General features: G+C 51.2%; 1 protein-coding gene across 3 annotated transcripts in view; it reads left to right on the top strand.

Moving 5' to 3' along the window:
- The window catches only part of SIM2 (SIM bHLH transcription factor 2), a 46822-nt gene extending 28065 nt beyond the window's left edge, over positions 1 to 18757 (top strand). For 2 of the 3 annotated variants that reach the window (XM_045389292.3, XM_045389291.3), the window contains 5 exons: positions 4444 to 4550; positions 11614 to 11761; positions 13242 to 13410; positions 14475 to 14883; positions 17431 to 18757. In XM_045389292.3, coding sequence (XP_045245227.1) covers positions 4444 to 4550; positions 11614 to 11761; positions 13242 to 13410; positions 14475 to 14883; positions 17431 to 17858 — 1261 coding nt within the window. In that variant the 3' untranslated portion in view covers positions 17859 to 18757. Of the gene's footprint in view, positions 1 to 4443; positions 4551 to 11613; positions 11762 to 13241; positions 13411 to 14474; positions 14884 to 17430 lie in introns of those variants that run through there. The other variant, XM_074034043.1, reaches the window with a different exon arrangement.
- The last annotated feature ends 187 nt before the right edge of the window (positions 18758 to 18944 follow it).

The raw sequence follows: 18944 nt of genomic DNA, 5'->3' as shown, positions 1-18944 counted from the left end.
TCACTAGAATTTTAAATGAAAACATGTGCTGTGAGCACAGGTTGGGCTTTTTTGAAGGCCGTGATGTCAGAGCTCTGCCTCCTGTGTCCAAGGAGGACGTTAGAACAAACGGAAGGTTTCCACCCTGAGTGTGTGTGAGGGGGGCCTTGGCACTCAGGCTGGTGTGAAGCCACCACAGGGCTGAGGCTGGGAGCAGAGAGGCTGCCTTCCCTGGGGCATGCCCTGCCCACCGCTCCTGGGTGCCCTGTCTACATCTGGGCTGGGAGGAGGGGATTGGATGACGTCATTTCCCCTGGCCTTGGGGAGGACCTGCTCTCCAGACCCGTGCTGGAGTGGCCTTCACTCTTCCCGAGAGCCGGCTGCAGTCCCAGGTTTTTAACTGGGTCTGCAGTTAAAGTCCAAGATTTTTAAAATTGAAGTTAATTTTAATTTTAATTAATTTGTTGTTGTTGTTGTTGTTGTTGAGACAGAGTCTCACTCTGTCACCCAGGCTGGAATGCAGTGGCGTGATCTCAGCTCACTGCAAGCTCCGCCTCCCAGACTCACGCCATTCTCCTGCCTCAGCCTCCCGAGTAGCTGGGACTACAGGCGCCCACCTCCACACCGGGCTAATTTTTTGTATTTTTAGTAGAGACGGGGTTTCACCATGTTAGCCAGGATGGTCTCGATCGCCTGACCTCGTGATCCACCCGCCTCAGCCTCCCAAAGTGCTGGGATTTCAGGCGTGAACCACTGCGCCCAGCCTAAAATTGAATTGAATTTTTAAGTGACACATGCTAACTGCGTTTGGTTTTCAGGGTTTTGCGGTGTTTGTGGGGTACAGTGTGATGCTTGGACACGTATCCACGCTGTGGAACCATCAAACCCCTCCCAAGTCTTGAGGCCACGCGCTGGTCAGGCCTCTTCCATGTTCTTATTTGTGAAATAGCAGCGCGGCCTGCCCGCTCACTGCTAGGAAAGATGAAATTAGATAACAGACTGAAGCGTTGAAAACAGGGAAGCGTCTCTTACCTGCAAGGCCACTTTAGCTCTTGGCCCGTAGGTTCCTCAGCTGTGCAGGCAGGAATAAGTCATCAGAGACCCCACTCCTGATGGGGGTGTGTGTGCGATGAGGCTTTGGCCGGGCAAAGAGAGATACATTTTGCTTTCTGTATGTCCAGAAGCCAGAATTTACTGCTTTCTTTTCTTTTTCACTTTTTAAAGTTGTGGTAAAATACACACCGTATAAAATGGATCATTTTAACCATTTATTGATGCTCTATAGAGAAAAAATGAATCTTCCTGGTTAGGGGCGAGAGATAAAGATAGGAGTCGGTTTGGCTCCTTGTCAACACCCTTCAGGACCACTCAGAGGCAGGGAAATGACAAGGGTGAGCATGTCAGGGTCACCAGCATCTTCCCAGAAACTCCAAGCAGAGAGGAAGCAGTGCTCTTTGGGGAAAGCTGCCAGCACCACTGGGGATGGCCAAGAGCGACAAATGCCATTTTCTTGCCATGCAGAGGGACTCCCTGCAGGGACAGAAGGCAGCCGAGCTGCCCCAGCTGGAGTGGACCCCTCTGCTCCCTCTTTTCTGACTTGGGAGCCACTTCTGAGAGGCGGCTGGAAGGACATCAACTGCCCAAGGTCATTATCGGAGACATCTGGGAGGACCTGACTGGTTTCTCCCTTGTTTTGTCTCCTAGTTTTCCTCTGGTCTTTCTAGGAAACCCCTGAGACTGATGAATTCTCAAGAACAGGAAAGAAGTGGTCTGAGGGCTTTCCCAGCCGTTCAGTCCACACTGCCTGGAAAGGCAGCCGAAGGTAGAGGAGGTTGTGCCTGAAGGGGGCCTGGACAGGGCCTGGATGGGGCTTTGCAGTAGCAGTGGGGGCTCCCGCGCCTCAGGGTGTGGGGGCTGCACCCCTGGAGTGAGGAGAAAAGAAGGCTGGTGGTCTTGAAGGAGATGTCCTGCCTCTCCCAGATCTCTGGTTGTTCCTGTCATATCAGGAAGCTTCTAGCAAAGCCTTGAGGCCTTTTCTGAGCTGCAGTCACATAGGAGGGGCTGCAAGGGGTCAGAAGAGTGCTGCAGAGGCCTTCCCAGTCACCAAGGTTAGTCTGTCACCAAGGGGTTGGGGCTTGGGCTGGCCCAGCCCTGGGAGGACAGCAGAGTGGTCAAGCAGGGTGGGAGATGTCCCTTCTGGGTCCAAACCCCAGGGGCCAGGCGAGGGCTTGGCCTGAGGTCTTGCGGCCCCAAGTCGTAGGAGTGAGGGTGGTCGTGGGTCTGTCTGGCACCACACCCCGCTCAATCTCAGACACAACTGAACTCGCCGTAACCTGAAATTGGGCTCGTCGGGGTTTTGTGGTATTTCTCTTTGAAACTGGAGCTGATGCTTTTGCTAAGGATGGGTGAACACAGCGATGTTTGGGGTTTGGCAGATCCCTCTGACAGGTCTTCAGACACCAGAGGCTTGGAAAAAACTGGGAGGGCACCCTGCCAAACCCCTCCGTTTCCCTTTAATTTTTAAAGCCAGTATGTACTTTGATGAGAAACTTAATATATGTGCTTCTGATTCATTTACACGTTTGGGGCCGTTGTTCTGTAACTTTGCATCCAAAGGGTCTGGGAAGCCTCTTTCATCCCCACATGGGAGAGATGCCTGGTTTTCTTTTTGGGGGAAGCCAGATGGCTCAGTTTTCCTGCCGCACAGAGTTAGATTCTGATGGGGCTTGAAGTTCTAGGTGGCCCTTAGACAAGTCCCCTGATCCCTGAATGACTTTGGGCTCTGCAAGGCCCCCTTCCCCGCCACTGCAAGCCCTGTGTCCTTCCTACCCTAGTAGGACACCATGGAAATGAGTACACCAAACAGGGAATGATTCCAGGGAAACATGAGGCTCTCCGAGATTTACGACCCAAAGCTTGAGCAGATCTTAAGAGAAAGGGAAGCGGGTTAAAGAATGAAAGTGAGGTCAAGTTTCCCAGCTTAATTTACAGCTAACGTCTCCTATCCTAGCAGGGAGGGCCCCCAGCCCTGGCCCTCCCTCTTTCCCCAGCCTCACCCGGTCTCCAGGACTGACTCTGCACCATACCCTCACCTACCTTGAAATCCCTTCATCCCTCTCTCTTTCATCTGTTCTTGAAAATCCATCACCAGGATGTTGAGGACCACCCTCTTCGAGGACGTGGTGCCCGGCCCCATTGCCCAAAGCCTGGGAAACCATCGTTGCCACGTGCAGCTTCCACCTACAGCCAGAGCGATCCCCATGCGGGTGATGATGTGGTCTTGGGTACTGAGAGCCACTTTTCTTCAAAGAGCCGAAGTGGGAAATTAATATGCCTGGGGCTCCATGAGAACACAGAGGGGTTGTGTCACGTAAGCCCCAGGAAAATGCTTCCATTTCTCTAGAGAGCTTAAGGCTTTCCTTTTAGTCACAATATCTTAGGTCATTTTCCTGTCTTCTGGGGGGTCTGAGCCAATCCTCCCCTCACAGGAGCCTTAAAGGTCTCCAGTTATTCCATAATTCCCAATAGTGGGAATCACCCAACGGCAGCATCCTGAGACCATCTGTGCCAATCAACAGTGTCTAGCATGCAACGGAGGTTTAAACACTCGTGCCCGCAGTAGCCAAGATGTGCAAACAAATGTCCACAGACAGAGGGATGGAGGAACTAAATGTGATGTCTACATGAAACAGAAACTTATGCAGTCCTAAGAAGGAATGAAGTTCAGACACATGCCGCAGCATGGATAGGCTTGGAAACATCATGCTGAGTGAAAGAAGCCGCACACAAAAGGCCACATGGTGTGCCATCCCACGGACATGAACTTTCTCCAAGAGACAAATTCCTAGAGACAGAAAGTAGAAGGGAGGCTACTGGGGGCTGGGCAGGGGGCAGTGGGGAGCTGGTGTTTAATAGGGACTGAATGTCTGTTTGGGGGTCATGGAAAGCTCTGGAAAGGGGCAGTGATGCCTGTTACACAACATTGTGAGCGCACCAAATACCACTGAATTGTACGCTACAAGTGGTTACCATGGTGAATTTTATATTATGTATATTTTACCACAATTTATAAAAAACATTCGCACAGGACCGTCCCCCCAAAGCCCTCCAAGAGTGGGTTCTTTCTCACCGTAGCAGCTTTCTTGCAATATCGGTATCAAAGTTCACTCGTAAGCATTCCCTGATAAGCCGAACTTCGAAAAAGGCTACAATTTTAAGCCATTCCAAACATTCTCTTAGCTGGTGGTTTCAGAAGAACATTCCCGTTCATGAATAGTGCTACATCCTGTACCGGGCTAGAGTTCAAAGACTTGCTTCTTGTAAAAAAGATCATTCTCAGTTTCCAAAATCAACATTTCCCCCCTGAGCCTTTTAGCACTTGATTAGTTGGCAAAACCAATATTAGTTTAAATGAAAGGCAGTCTGCAGAGTGGTGTAACTCACTGAGCCGCCGTGCCCCCGCAGGGTGACCGAGGTGACGGGGTACGAGCCGCAGGACCTGATCGAGAAGACCCTATACCATCACGTGCATGGCTGCGACGTGTTCCACCTCCGCTACGCACACCACCTCCGTGAGTAGCACACCCACCCCAGCCACGGGAGGTAGCTGGTCAGGGAGGAGACACTGAGGACAGAGCTGGGGGGGACATGTCCCTTTTGTTGGTACAGTTATCATCCATGATACACACGTGAATGTCAAGCCTCACGTGTGGCTTCCTCCACCCCATGATTAAGTACGGCTGCCTGTTGTTGGTTTTCAAGCAGCCGTGTGCACCCTTTCAGCTAGACTCTAGCAGCTGTAGGAGCAGGAAGTTGCCTGGATTCTAGATTGTGGATGTGGAACCTAAACTCTGTGATCTGGACACCATTTGCGAATAACAGCAACAACAGTGGACGAACTGCTGGTTATGGAGCTCTTACTGCTGCGGGACACTAGTTTAAGTGACTAAACACATTACCAGCCCAATAAGGGAGGGTCTCATGGTCACGATCCTCATTTTACCAGTGAGGATGCTGAGGTCCAGATAGGTTAAGCCACTTGCCCACCTTCATACAGCTGGGAGGTGGCGGAGCTGGGAGCTGAACCCAAGCAGAGCCCTGTCTCCGACTGCTATACACCTGCCGGCTAGGGGAAGCTCAGGAAGGCCACCGTTCCACGATGGGAGAGGTCATCTTGGGACAAACAAGATTTGTTAACAAGGGTGAACAAACACCGATTTGATTTGCCATTGGAGGTGGTTTGGGAACATCTGGATGTAGGGGGGATGCTCTAGTCACTGAAATGTTTGAAGAAGTGATGCTTTGGCCGGGTACAGTGGCTCAAGCCTGTAATCCCAGCACTTTGGGAGGCCTAGATGGGCGAATCACAAGGTCAGGAGATCGAGACCATCCTGGCTAACACGGTGAAACCCCATCTCTACTAAAAATACAAAATATAAGCCAGGCATGGTGGCGGGTGCCTGTAGTCCCAGCTACTCAGAAGGCTGAGGCAGGAGAATGGCGTGAACCTGGGAGGCGGAGTTTGCAGTAAGCTGAGATCATACCACTGCACTCTAGCCTGGGCAACAGAGCGAAACTCCATCTCGAAAAAAAAAAGTGACACTTTTACTTTTTTAAAATTAAAAACAAATTTTTTTTGAGACAAAGTCTTGCTCTGTCACCCAGACTGGAGTGCACTGCAACCTCCACCTCCCGGGTTCAAGCAATTCTCCTGCTTCAGCCTCCCAAGTAGCTGGGATTACAGGTGCCCGCCACCACGCCTGGCTAATCTTTGTATTTTTAGTAGAGGTGGGGTTTCACCATGTTGGCCAGGCTGATCTAGAACTCCTGACCTCAGGTGATCCACCTGTCTCCGCCTCCCAAAGTGCTGGGATTACAGGCGTGAACTACCGCACCCAGCCATACACTTTTAGAATCCAAACTGAGGCAAAGATTAATTTGGGTGGAGTGGAATGCCTCATCCTCCTGCTGTCCAGTCCTGCATGCCCACGGCCGGTCAGGGGTGCTTTGTAATGGGGGGCAGACAGTTAGAGGAGCTGGGTCTTCCGCAGTGTGGCCCAGACGGCGTGTCCTCTGTTCTTGCTCCGCCTTCTGTTGGCTCAGGGATGTTAGAGGACAGGTTGCCAGTGTCAAGTGGGAGGTGGACGGCAGGCCCATGAGCCGCTGGGTCCACAGATGCGTGGTGTGCTGGGTTCAGTGTGGACTGGGACCCGGGGACTCGATACTCCCAGGGTGTCGCTGTTGCTCTTCCCTCCCCAAGTCTCTACAGACAGAAACCCGTGACAACCAGGACTTATGGCTGGGCAGGCACAGATGGCTTCTTCCTTGCTCCTTGATGCATGCGGAGACGTGGAGGTGTGAACAACTCTTTTCTGTCTTTTGTTAAAGACCAAATCATGATCTCATAGCCATCCCTGTCATTCTGGAGACCAAGCTTGGTAGAGAAGCAACTACTTAGTGTTTGGATGGAACTTCTCAGTCGGTGTCACTAATATGGGAGCTAGAAAGGTTTCTTGTGCAAACCAGGTATGCTGTGTCAATTCTAGAATGAGATATCCAGGAAACTCGAACAGGCAGCTGTGAAGAGCAGAGTGGAGAGGGCTCTGAAGTAGCAAGAGCAGTTGGGAGATGGGAGAGGCACGCGCCTCGAGAGCACAGAACTGTGCTGTGCCCTAGAACAGTCTGGGACTTGGAGAGCGAAGGTGAGGGCTCACACCTCCACACATCCCCCTGCCACTGTTGGGGCAGAGGGACTGACCAGCTGCTCTGAGGGAAAGCCGGAGTCATGGTTGCATTGCAGAAATGCAAGTGTGCTGGAGACCCAGTCCCCAAAGGAGTAGGTGGCTTGGTTTCAGTGTCACCAACTACATTCACTCTGAGCTCCCCCCACCCCTACGGGAGGGACAAGAACCATGAGGGCACAGCGATTCCATTGACTACTTTTTTTCCCATTAGGGTGGTGGATTTGTTTCCTAGGGCTGTTGTGACAAATCAACACAAACTGGGTGGCTTAAAACAACAAAAATTCCTTCTCTCACTGTTGTGGAGGCCAAAAGGCTGAAATCAAGGTATCAGCAGAGCTGCTCTTCTCCGAAGGCTCTAGAGAAGGATCCTCCCTGCCTCTTCTGGCTCCTGGTGGCCCCAGGCGTTCCTTCGCTCATGGCTGCATCGCTCCAGTCTGTCTTTATCTTCACTTGGCTCACTCCTCTATGTCTGTGACTTTATTTTATTTTATTTTATTTTATTTTTTTGAGACAGAGTCTTGCTCCGTTGCCCAGGCTGGAGTGCAGTGGTGAAATCTCAGCTCACTGCAACTTAAACCTCCTGAGTTCAAGCGATTCTCCTGCCTAAGCCTCCCTAGTAGCTGGGACTATGGGCGTGCACCGCCACACCCAGCTAATTTTTGTATTTTTAGTAGAGAGGGGGTTTCGCCATGTTGGCTAGGCTGGTCCGTCCACCTAAAGCTGGGATTACAAGTGTGAGCCACTGTGCCCGGCTTGTGACTTTTCTTTTAAGGACACCTGACTTTGGATCTAGGGTGCATCTGGGTAATCCAGGATGATTCTGCATTGAGATTCACAAGATTCCAGCTGCAAAGTCTTTTCCCAAATAAGTTCACATCCATAGGTTACTAGGGTTAGGATGTGAAACATATCTTTTTGGGGGACCCTGTTTAACCCAAGGCAGGCATTTTTTGTATCCTTTTTCGCCCTTAAAAATCCAAAACAGAAATAGAAGTTCTGCTCAGGGCCAAAGTTTACTTTCCTCCCCAGGGTGTCTCTAAGACATGGCTGTGCCTGCAAGAGAAATTCTGGAAGAAGCAGGAAGGCCACTTAATTTTCTGGATAGTATATTTATATAAAACTAGAGGGCTGGGTGTGGTGGCTCACGCCTGTAATCCCAGCACTTTGGGAGGCTAAGGTGGGCGGATCACATGAGGTCAGGAGTTCGAGACCAGCCTGGCCAACATGGTGAAACCCTGTCTCTACTAAAAAAATACAACACTTAGCCGGGTGTGGTGGTGTTCGCTTGTAATCCCAGCTGTGCAGGAGGTTGAGGCAGAGATAATGGCTTGAATCCAGGAGGTGGAGGTTGCAGTGAGCCAAAATCTCACCATTGCACTCCAGCCTGGGCGACAGAGCGAGACTCCGTCTCCAAAAAAAAAAAAAAAAAAAAGTAATGGCAAAAACCACAGGTACTTCTATACCAACCTAATAGCTACAGAGAACTTTCCAGAGGCCGCTGCGCCCTCCTCCCACAGCTGCCACTTTGAGGACACCTGGGCTGAACTCCAGCTGTGCCCTCAAGCTCTGTTGGCTCCAGTTTCCTGGTGCTGCCCACCTCCCATGGTTGTAGTGGGGGTAGAATGAGGTAATCCTGTGAAATGAGCTGGAAGTAGATACCATGTATCTTTTCATTAGAGAAGCAAACCCCCAAAGGAGAAGCATTGTCAGGCTTCTCTCTTTGCCACAGCCTTTGCCTACACCCTTCAGCAGTGATGTGAGTCAGCTGAGATGCAAATGTTAAGTAAGCCTGGGCAGAAAAGCGCTGCTCTCTGCCTGGTCCCAGAGAGGCCTCTCTCCAGCCGGTGGCATGCTTGTTACACAGCAGCACTGCCTCATGCCCCCAGGTTCATCCTGACGGGGTGGTGGGGCCTGATGGAGACTGGATTCCTGCCTCCCAAGCCCCACAATCTTCTTTCCCATGTGAAAAAACCAAAAACATGTCATTCTGGTTAAACCTCCTCCTTGTTGGAAATTTAGAAAGTCAAGGAAAGCTGAAAGAAGAAAGTGACAGTTATCTGTCATTTTCAGTCAGATAAGAGTTAATATGTTTTGAGCCCTTCAGCTGTGTCTGCCAGTGTTCTAAATCCCCAAATAGATCATCTAATCTATCAACAACCATATGATGTAAGGACTGATTATCCTCTTTTTATAAATGAGGAAATTGAGTCACAGGGGGGTTGATAGCTTGTCCAGGATCACACAGTTTGTTGGAGGGCATGGTGTGTGCACGTGCCCACTTTTTCATAATTAGGGTTATACTTTACACATTTCCGAATCTTGTCTTTTCTTCTGTTAACATCGTGTCATACACATTTCCCATAATGTTACAATTTCTTATTAATCATCATTTTAATGGCGGTATAGTTTACCATAACGCATTTACTCGTTTCCCTACTGTTGAACAGTTAAGTCTCTCTCCACCCCTTCCCCTGAATTTTCAGCAATACTGCAGTGAAACTCTTTGTACATAAGTCTGTGCTTGCACTGCTCACAATTTCCATAGGATCCATTCCCAGAAGTGAAATCAGTGTGTCGGAGGGTGTGAGCGATCAGACTGCTTTCCAGGAGGACCACACCAACTCATCCTTCCATCACACATGAAAATGCCTCTCACTGGCCCGGCGCCGTGGCTCATGCCTGTAATGACTGCCATTATGGCAAACTATGGGAGGGCGAGGCAGGCGGATCACTTGAGGTCAGGAGTTTGAGACCAGCCTGGCTAACTGGCAAAACTGGGGAGGCTGAGGCAGGAGAATTGCTTGAACCCAGGAGGCAGAGGTTTCAGTGAGCCGAGATCATGCCACTGCACTCCAGAGTGAGCAACACAGAGAGAGTCTGTCTCAAAAAAAAAAAAAAAAAAAAAAAAGAAAGAAAGAAAGAAAGAAAAAAGAAAATGCCACTCACCATATATTAGCCGGTGTCACCTGTTGGCCTTCCATTTTTTTTTTAAGATAAAATTCACCTTTCTCACCATTTTCAGTGTTTTTTAGTTATATTCACAGTGTTGTACAACTATTGCCTTTAATTCCAGAATGTTTTCATCATCCCAAAGGAGCCTGTCACTCCAGTGCCCCTCGTCCTTCAGCCCCTGGCACCTACTCATTTGCTTTTGAACTCTGTGGATGTGCCTATTCTGGAGATTTCACATAAAGGGAATCATACAATGTTTGTTTCTATTTTAATGTCTGTTGATCTGATGGATGGATCTGCCATTGAGTTAAACAAGGGAGTTGGGCATTTGTTCACCATTTCGCCCATTATATTTATTCTCTGATGAATTATTGTTCATGTTCTTTGCCTATATTGCTTTTAGGGCCTTTGTGTTTTTATCAATCTGTACGAACCCTTTATATAGTAAGGTGGATAACTCGGTGCAGTGTTTTCTTTTGCACCAAAATATTTTGATGTGGATGAGAAAGAGCCATCTGCAAGGTGAACAGGAAGCGTAAAGGGCCATGGAGAGCCCAGGAGTGTTTGGGCAGAGACCGGGGGCTTTGCCTAGTGGTTTGATAGGAAGGCTGAATTTTTGTTGCATATGAGCCTCAAAGTCTGAATTTTTGTTGGATATACGCCTTGGGGAGTTTCCTTCAGTGCCAGCTGGTACAGTCACAGACTCAGCCCCTTTGGCCACCTCCCCAAATCTCTGCTCAGGCAGCTGCTAGTTAGGTCCAGGGACCAGTGCTGCCTTGAGAAGCAGCAATGTTCTGGAGCTGAGGACCCAGGCATCCAAGGGTGCCTTTCTAGACTTGTGCTATCCTCCCCTTCCCTGGAGAAGCTTCACCTCTCCTCTGCCCACCTGCAGGTTCTGGCACTTTCCTCCCCGACCTGCCTCCTGGAAGGCAGTGAGGTGGAACTGTGGTTTATGGGTGCACCAAGCCTTTGGCTGAGCTGCTTAGCAGCCTGGAGTTTGCACCCAAGCATAGAAGCAGGCCCATAGGCCCAGTTTTCAGGAACTCTGTAACCAAGTAGAGGTCCTTCCTACATAAACAACATAGCAAATTAATGAGCCCAAGGAAAACTGGGATTAATGGGAAGAAAATATAAATGGCAACAGAGTAACAAACAGTTTCACTGTGAATACCCTCATGTTCCTGAACGGCAAACAGCAACAGCTTGACACTTGGTTGAATGCACTTAACTGACTACTTTGTGTAAATAACTACATCACTCACCCCCCTGACCATTAAGGATTTGGGGATTAAGACATAATCATGGCATTTTGGAAACTAAAAAGCAGATTCAATTTTTTCACTCTGCCAGGTACAAACTGTGGTGGCGAATGTTTCCCTCAATGAAAGCAATGACTGTTAAATGAGAGTTCTTAATGGGTGGGAACTCCTTGAAGTTGTAGGCAAAATTCCTGTGTGCACATGTATGCACGTGTGTGTGCGTGTGCGTGTGTGTGCGTGTGCATGTGTGTGCACCTGTGTGCGTGCGTGTGCGTGTGTGCGTGCGTGTGCATATGTGTGTGTGCACGTGTGCATGCGTGCGTGTGTGTGCATGTGTGCGTGCACGTCTGTGTGTGTGCGTGTGTCTGTGGGCGTGCATGTGCGTGTGCGTGTGTGGGTGCGTGCGTGTGCATGTGTGTGTGCACGTGTGTGTGCGTGCATGTGTGTGCATGTGCGCGTGCACGTCTCTGTGTGTGTGCGTGTCTGTGTGTGTGCCTGTGCGTGTGTGTGCGTGCGTGTGCGTGTGTCTGTGCACACGCACGAGACACACACAGACATGCATCCTCCAGCGGAGAAAGCCTGCCCCCTTTGGCAAGTTCTCAGAGGAGTCCATTGGGGGCAGCATCCCAGAGGTGGGGCCTGCGAAGCGTCTGAGGACTCATGTCACCTTGTGCTTGCAGTGTTGGTGAAGGGCCAGGTCACCACCAAGTACTACCGGCTGCTGTCCAAGCGGGGCGGCTGGGTGTGGGTGCAGAGCTACGCCACCGTGGTGCACAACAGCCGCTCGTCCCGGCCCCACTGCATCGTGAGTGTCAATTATGTTCTCACGTAAGTCACACGTATTTGTTTCTCTCCTTGCTCTTTTCTCTTCCTGTCCCACATCGGATGGCTCCCATAAGCACCATCTCTCTTTCTCTCTTTCCTCTTTCTCAAACTGTTCGTCTCCTTTTTTTTTTTTTTTTTTTCCCCAGCAATCTGGTCATTTTGGAAGGTCCAAACTATTTATATGCTCAGAGGTGAAGGTCAAGTGCTAGGCTGCAGGGGGAGCTAGGAGGAGGGGGTCTGCACTGGGCATAGCTTAGGATCCCATCACACAGCCTAGTGAGGAGCATCGGGGGTGGGTAGAGATGCCCCCCATCCTGAATAGGGTGCACACCCCCGATCAAGAATACAAACTTGTGCTATCCATGCCTATAAGCCTTCAGGTCAACTTGGATGCTCCTGCTGTTTGAGACAGGAGATACCCCATTTTTTGCCTGCCTTCCTATAGAGCCGTTGCAAATGATGGTAAATATTTGGTCCTTTAAACATTCCAGAAGGTCAAGTTCAGTTGCAAATGCTTGTTTTTTTTTTAATTAAAAAAATAGATGTTTTTTTAGAGACGGAGTTTTTCTATGTTGCCCAGGCTGGTCTCAAACTCCTGGCTTCAAGCGATCCTCCCACTCAGCCTCCCAAAGTGCTGGAATTACAGGCATGAGCCAAGGTGCCCAGCCTGCAAATACTTTTAAGGCCATTAGAAGCAACAGGACAGATGTCTATCTGGGGCCATATATTACTTTCCACCCACCATAGCTATTGTACGTTAAATCACTTTGCTCCAGGCTCTGACCCTTGCTGTGCCCCAGCCCCGTGATGAAAAGGATTCTCATTTGTACTTTATCTAGGGTGAGGATTTAGGCTCTAGGTTTGTTCATAGAATGACTGTGTGTCTCAGAAATCAAGTGATTCTGGCAAAACTGTCAGGGAGAAAAGAGTTTAGCTCTTTAGTTATTCTTCCTGAGCAAACGTGTAGGCCGGTTCGCCGGGTCGACGTCTCCCTGTGTGAACATGACCCTGCTGAGTTGGTTCTTTAGGGCAGCGATGGGCCCCCAGTGTGAGAATACACAAAGCTGGTGGTCAGGCCCCCAGGCCCACAGAGGGTCCCAGACTCTTGCCTCCTGGAGTGCTAACTGGAGAGGCAGCTGGGCCACAGGTGCTCATGTTGGATGCAGGTGGACCTGATCCATGGTATTTCCACCTGTCCCTTTTTCCCTTGACGGCTTTCCTAGTGCCCCACAGCCTCCCCCAGAAATGTGTTTGGGGCTTTATGGGACTGGAGAGCGCTCTGACCCGGCTCAGCATTTCCTGGGATGGCCCGGCCTGGGTCTGCAGACAGCTTTTATAATGAGGGTGAGCTGGCCTTGTCTCAAATCCCATCCACATCCAACCCCAGTGAAAAGACACATTGGAGCACTGAGAATGACCTCCCCAAGGGCTGGTGCCAGGGAAGCTGCTGCTGGACATGACTCGGCCCACTCTCGCCTTCCAGGGAGATTGAATACAAGGAACTTCAGCTGTCCCTGGAGCAGGTGTCCACTGCCAAGTCCCAGGACTCCTGGAGGACCGCCTTGTCTACCTCACAAGAAACTAGGAAATTAGTGAAACCCAAAAATACCAAGATGAAGACAAAGCTGAGAACAAACCCTTACCCCCCACAGGTAACACGCATGTCCTGCAGTTTTGGGGTGCTGACAGTTAGGGGTTCGAGACACCTGGACACGTTAAGGAATGGGAGCCTCTCATTGCACAGCAGGGATCTCCCTGCCATGCAGCAAGGTCCCTTCGGGAGGTCCTGCAGTGACAGCCGGGGAAGGCTGACATCCCGGTGGGCTAGCCAAGTTTAGGAAACAGAAAACTAAATTGGAAAGGCACTTCAGCCTATTAGAAGCCACGGGTTAGATTCTAATGAGCTTGATGGGTTAGAATCCATGCGTTAGATTCTAGACTGGTGGGTTAGAACACCAGTCCATTGTATTTCCACAGCATTTAAAAAATGAAAGCCCTGCCTCTTTTTAAAAAAGTAGTTTGTGAGCTCTCAGAAACAGCAATTGTCAGCCGGGCGTGGTGGCCCATGCCTGTAATACCAGCACTTTGGGAGGCCAAGGCAGGTGGATCACCTGAGATCAGGAGTTTGAGTCCAGCCTGGCCAACATGGTGAAACTCCATCTCTATTAAAAATACAAAAATTAGCTGGGCGTGGTGGCGCGTGCCTGTAGTCCCAGCTACTCAGGAGGCTGAGACAGGAGAATCGCTTGAACCCAGGAGGTAGAGGTTGCAGTGAGCCGAGACAGTGCCAGTGCACTCCAGCCTGGGTGACAGAGCAAGACTCCATCACAAAAATAAGTAAATAAATAAATAAGTGCTCTGACTGTTCTGTGCCAAGTGAACTTTGGTAGCATGGTCATTAGCGGATAGACCCGTTGAACGTCACTGCCTCCATATTATGCCAAAAAAAGAAAGAAAGAAAAGAAACAGCAAGTGTCCATGTGTGTCTGATTTGTTGTTAGTTCGGGGTGCGGGATCTCTTTCTACCCTGGGAGTAGGTCACTGGGGTATCGCTTGTTGTGTGCCTGTCACCAGTGGGACCTTGCTGTGGTGACGAGGGTAGGGGCAGCCCTTGGATGGGCTTGGGCCCCGTCGGGGCGGATCTTGCAGGGCCGGAAGGCAGCTTCCTTCCTGCCGGCCCCTCGCTCGCCCGTCATCCATCTTCTCTGCCATGCAGCAATACAGCTCGTTCCAAATGGACAAACTGGAATGCGGCCAGATCGGAAACTGGAGAGCCAGTCCCCCTGCAAGCGCTCCCGTTCCTCCGGAACCACAGCTCCACTCAGAGAGTAGTGACCTTCTGTACACGCCATCCTACAGCCTGCCCTTCTCCTACCATTACGGACACTTCCCTCTGGACTCTCACGTCTTCAGCAGCAAAAAGCCAATGCTGCCAGCCAAGTTTGGGCAGCCCCAAGGATCCCCTTGTGAGGTGGCACGCTTTTTCCTGAGCACACTGCCAGCCAGTGGTGAATGCCAGTGGCATTATGCCAACCCCCTAGTGCCTAGCAGCTCGTCTCCAGCTAAACATCCTCCAGAGCCACCGGCGAACACTGCTCGGCACGGCCTAGTGCCAAGCTACGAAGGTGGGTCAGGTCTGCTCGTGGGGAAGGCGGGAGGACTGGGCACGGCCGGGGGCTGAAGCAGCCGTGGCGGTGGGTGGCAGATGGAGACAGAACCCTCACGCTTTGGGCAAACTTGCCCTCTTTCTGCTTCTACGTAGGGCTTGCTGTGCTTCCCTGCTCTCAATGCAGGCACTCCTCGGGAGTGAGACATGGCAGTCTGCCTGCCTTGGGAACACTAGTGACAGTATAAAGGGCAAAGGAAAACCGAGTATCCCGCCTTCACATAAATCCTGGCCACATTCACCACCCAAAGGGGGGCAGTGATTTTCCAAACCAGCTCCCAGGTGCTGAGAACACCCCAGCTGCATTTCTTTTCAAGATTCCTTTCCACTCCATCCAGAAGTGAATATTTGAGACAAACGGCCTATTGGCTGTCTTTCCATGCCAATTTTGGAAGTGGGGAAAACTATGGTGGACATTCGTGGGCTTGGGGACAGAAATGCCACTCACCAACCCAGGGCAAAGAACACAAACCCTCCAGGCCTCAGTTTCTTCACTTGTAAAATGGGGTCATAAGCTGTGATGCGCCTATTTCCAAAGACACGGCACACAGTAGGGGCCTGCCCTGCACATGCTAGTTCAACAGCAGAAAGGAATGGCCTTTCGCCTTCTTCTGGTGGCAGGCAAGCAGATGTTCTCTGCGGAGATACTGCCAGCTCTCCAGAACGCAGACTGGCTCCTGTTTGCTCACTGGAACAACCCCAGGCAGAGAGTGGAAGGTGGGGACAGAGGTTTAGCTGCAGGACATGTATTCCCGTTGCACCCAGGCTAACTGCCGCTCAGAGTGTAGACCGAGATGGTGCAGATGTCCTGCAGTGCCACTAAAATGTGGGTGAAGGTGACATCAGGATTATGTGCCCCAGGTCGGGCTCGGTGGCTCACGCCTGTACTCCCAGCACTTTGGGAGGCCAAGGCGGGCGGATCACCTGAGGTCAGGAGTTTGAGACCAGCCTGGCCAACGTAGTGAAACCCCATCTCCACTAAAAAATACAAAAATTAGTTGGGCACGGTGGTGAGCACCTGTAATCCTGGCTACTCCGGAGGCTGAGGTGGGAGGATCACTTGAACCTGGGAGGTGGAGGTTGCAGTGAGCTGAGAGCACACCACTGCACTCCAGCCTGGGTAACAGAGTGAGCCTCTGTCTCAAAAAAAAAAAAAAAAAAAAAAGGATGACGTGCCCCAGAAAAGCAGCACACCGGCCCCTGCTTAAAGACGAAGGAATTAAAGAAGAGAGCTCCACGAAGTTCCCTCACCCCTCTCTAGAGGCAGGTAGGGCTCTGCTCCTTTTGGGCCTCATCCTGCTGCTTCTGCAAATCCTGGGAATCTCTCGCTCTGTCTTGTGACTTGAAGCTGAGATAACATTTCTTCCCGAATCTGAGAAGAGGGATAGATGACAGGAGAATGCCGCCTTTCTGGAAATCACTAGGACATGTTTTTTCAGAAGTAGCTAACTTAGAAAAGACCACACTGGCGACCAGGGCCAGGTCGCCTGCCTTTTGACCTGGCCTGTCCCAGGAGCCACTGATCCCTTAGATTTGCATCCGCCACACCCATGAACACCTTGGGTCCCTCACATAACCAAGGAAGGGATCTTCCAGAACATCCAAGCAAAGGAAGACAAAGCAAAGGGTTTTGATAATAACTGAAAATATTACCCGCTTGAGATTGACTTGAGTTTGTGTGTCTGAAGCTGGCTAATGCTGTCACATGGTATTTGACTTTTACTACTATTTTAAAAGTGAAAGAGGTTAACAATCTCCTTATCACACACTTGATAAAAAGTGGACCCAAGGTGCTAATTTGAGGAAATTTGCGATCAGCTTCCTAGCCTTTTTGGTATTAAAGGAAGACAAATGTTGACAAACAGAAAACGACAAAAACAAAACAAAACAAAACAAAAAAACAAGCCAGGGAGCTACTTAATGTCAGGCATTGGACTGAGTAGATGGGCGTGGTTATTTTTCATTAGGACACAGCGAAACCGATCAGGGTGGTTACCACCCCTCTCCACTGAGGGACGGGCAGAAGAAGTCAAGGCAGACAGGGGCCATGCAACACCAGGGCCCCTGGTGGCCTCTAGACCTCTGCCGTCCAATCAGGTAGCCACCAACCCTGTGTGGTCTTGAACATGGAAATGTGGCCAGTGCAGTGAGGCAGGTGTGACCTGTGCTCTGCATCTCAGTACCAAAAAAAAAAAAGAATAAAATATCCCAATAATTGTTTCACACTGATTGCACATTGAGATAGTATTTTGGATATGTTGCATTACAGCGTATTATTTAACAGGCATTCCACCTGTTTCTCTGCTTTGTATCGTGGAACATTTCAGGTCGCGTCCTGAGAATGGACAGCGCGGCCTAGACTAAGGCGGGGGAGGGCGACAGCGATCCCGCGGGTGGAGCGCGTGGGCGGCCGAGGGGTGGTGGCTGCGCCCGGGACTTGGGGGTGGGGTGGGGTGGCTGCGGTCGTGCCCCTTGCTGCCCTCTAACGTGTCGCCTGTCCCCGCAGCGCCCGCCGCCGCCGTGCGCAGGTTCGGCGAGGACACCGCGCCCCCGAGCTTCCCGAGCTGCGGCCACTACCGCGAGGAGCCCGCGCTGGGCCCGGCCAAGGCCGCCCGCCAGGCCGCCCGGGACGGGGTACGGCTGGCGCTGGCCCGCGCGGCGCCGGAGTGCTGCGCGCCCCCGGCCCCCGAGCCCCCGGGCGCGCCGCCGCAGCTGCCCTTCGTGCTGCTCAACTACCACCGCGTGCTGACCCGGCGCGGACCGCTGGGGGGCGCCGCACCCGCCGCCTCCGGCTTGGCCTGCGCTCCCGGCGGCCCCGAGGCGGCGACCAGCGCGCTGCGGCCCCGGCACCCGAGCCCCGCCGCCGCCTCCCCAGCCGGCACGCCACTGCCGCACTACCTGGGCGCCTCGGTCATCATCACCAACGGGAGGTGACCCGCCGGCCGCCCGCGCCAGGAGCCTGGACCCGGCCTCGGGGCTGCGGCGCCACCGAGCCCGGCAGGTGCGCACGACCTACGTTAATTTATGCAGAGACAGCTATTTGAATTGGACCCCGCCGCCGACTTGCGGATTTCCACCGCGGAGGCCGCGCGCGCCGGTGCCGAGGGTCGTGGAGCGCCCGGGTCCGGGCAGGTGACCGCCCACCTCTGTCCTGCGAGGGCCAGTGCGACCCAGTTGCTGGTGGCTTGGTTTCCTCACCTTGAAATCGGGCTTCACGCATCTTGCCTTGTCCCCAACGTTCCACGATAGTCCCGCTGGGGGATTTAAGCGATTTCACTCCGCAAATATCCTCCACTTTCAGGAGGGAAACCCACCCTGCCGCAGTCCGCTCTTCCAAGTGGACGGCAGCCCTGGAAGGCGACGCCTGTGTCCGAGCCCTTTTAGATGCTTAGGTGAAGGCAGAAGTGACGATTGTAAGTCCCATGAATACACAACTCCACTGTCTTTAAGTCATTCAAGAGTCTCATTATTTTTGTTTTATTTAACCCTTTCTTCAATTCAAAAACCAACAAGCCAAGACTAAGGGGGTGACCATGCAATTCCATTTTGTGTGTCTGTGAACATGGGTGTGCTTCACAAATCCATTAACAAGCTCTTACTTCCCCCTAACCCCTATGAACTCTTGATAACACCAAGAGTAGCACCTTCAGAATATATTGAATAGGCATTAAATGCAAAAATATATATGTAGCCAGAGAGTTTATGAGAATGACCCTGTCAAGCTTAATTATTACGTGGCAAAATCCCTCTGGTCCACACAGCTCTGTAATTCACTAGGCTCATGTTTGCTACAAATAGTGTTAATAAAGTTAAATTGCATGTGCAATACCAAACACTGTCAATGGACTGCACCGTGTGGATGAAAAACATGCTTAAGGGGATGTAATGAAAATGATGTAGACATTTTAAGCATTTTCTACACATCAAGAAAACGTCATAAGAACGTTACGTGTGCAACAGGTAAACAGAAATCCTTTCGTAAAGCACCAGCAGTGTTTAAAAAATGAGCTTCCATTAATT

Source organism: Macaca fascicularis, chromosome 3 (assembly GCF_037993035.2).
Source record: "Macaca fascicularis isolate 582-1 chromosome 3, T2T-MFA8v1.1".
Lineage (NCBI taxonomy): Eukaryota > Metazoa > Chordata > Mammalia > Primates > Cercopithecidae > Macaca > Macaca fascicularis.
The sequence above is the reverse complement of the archived record's forward strand: the minus strand, read 5'-3'. Positions and strand labels throughout refer to the sequence as shown.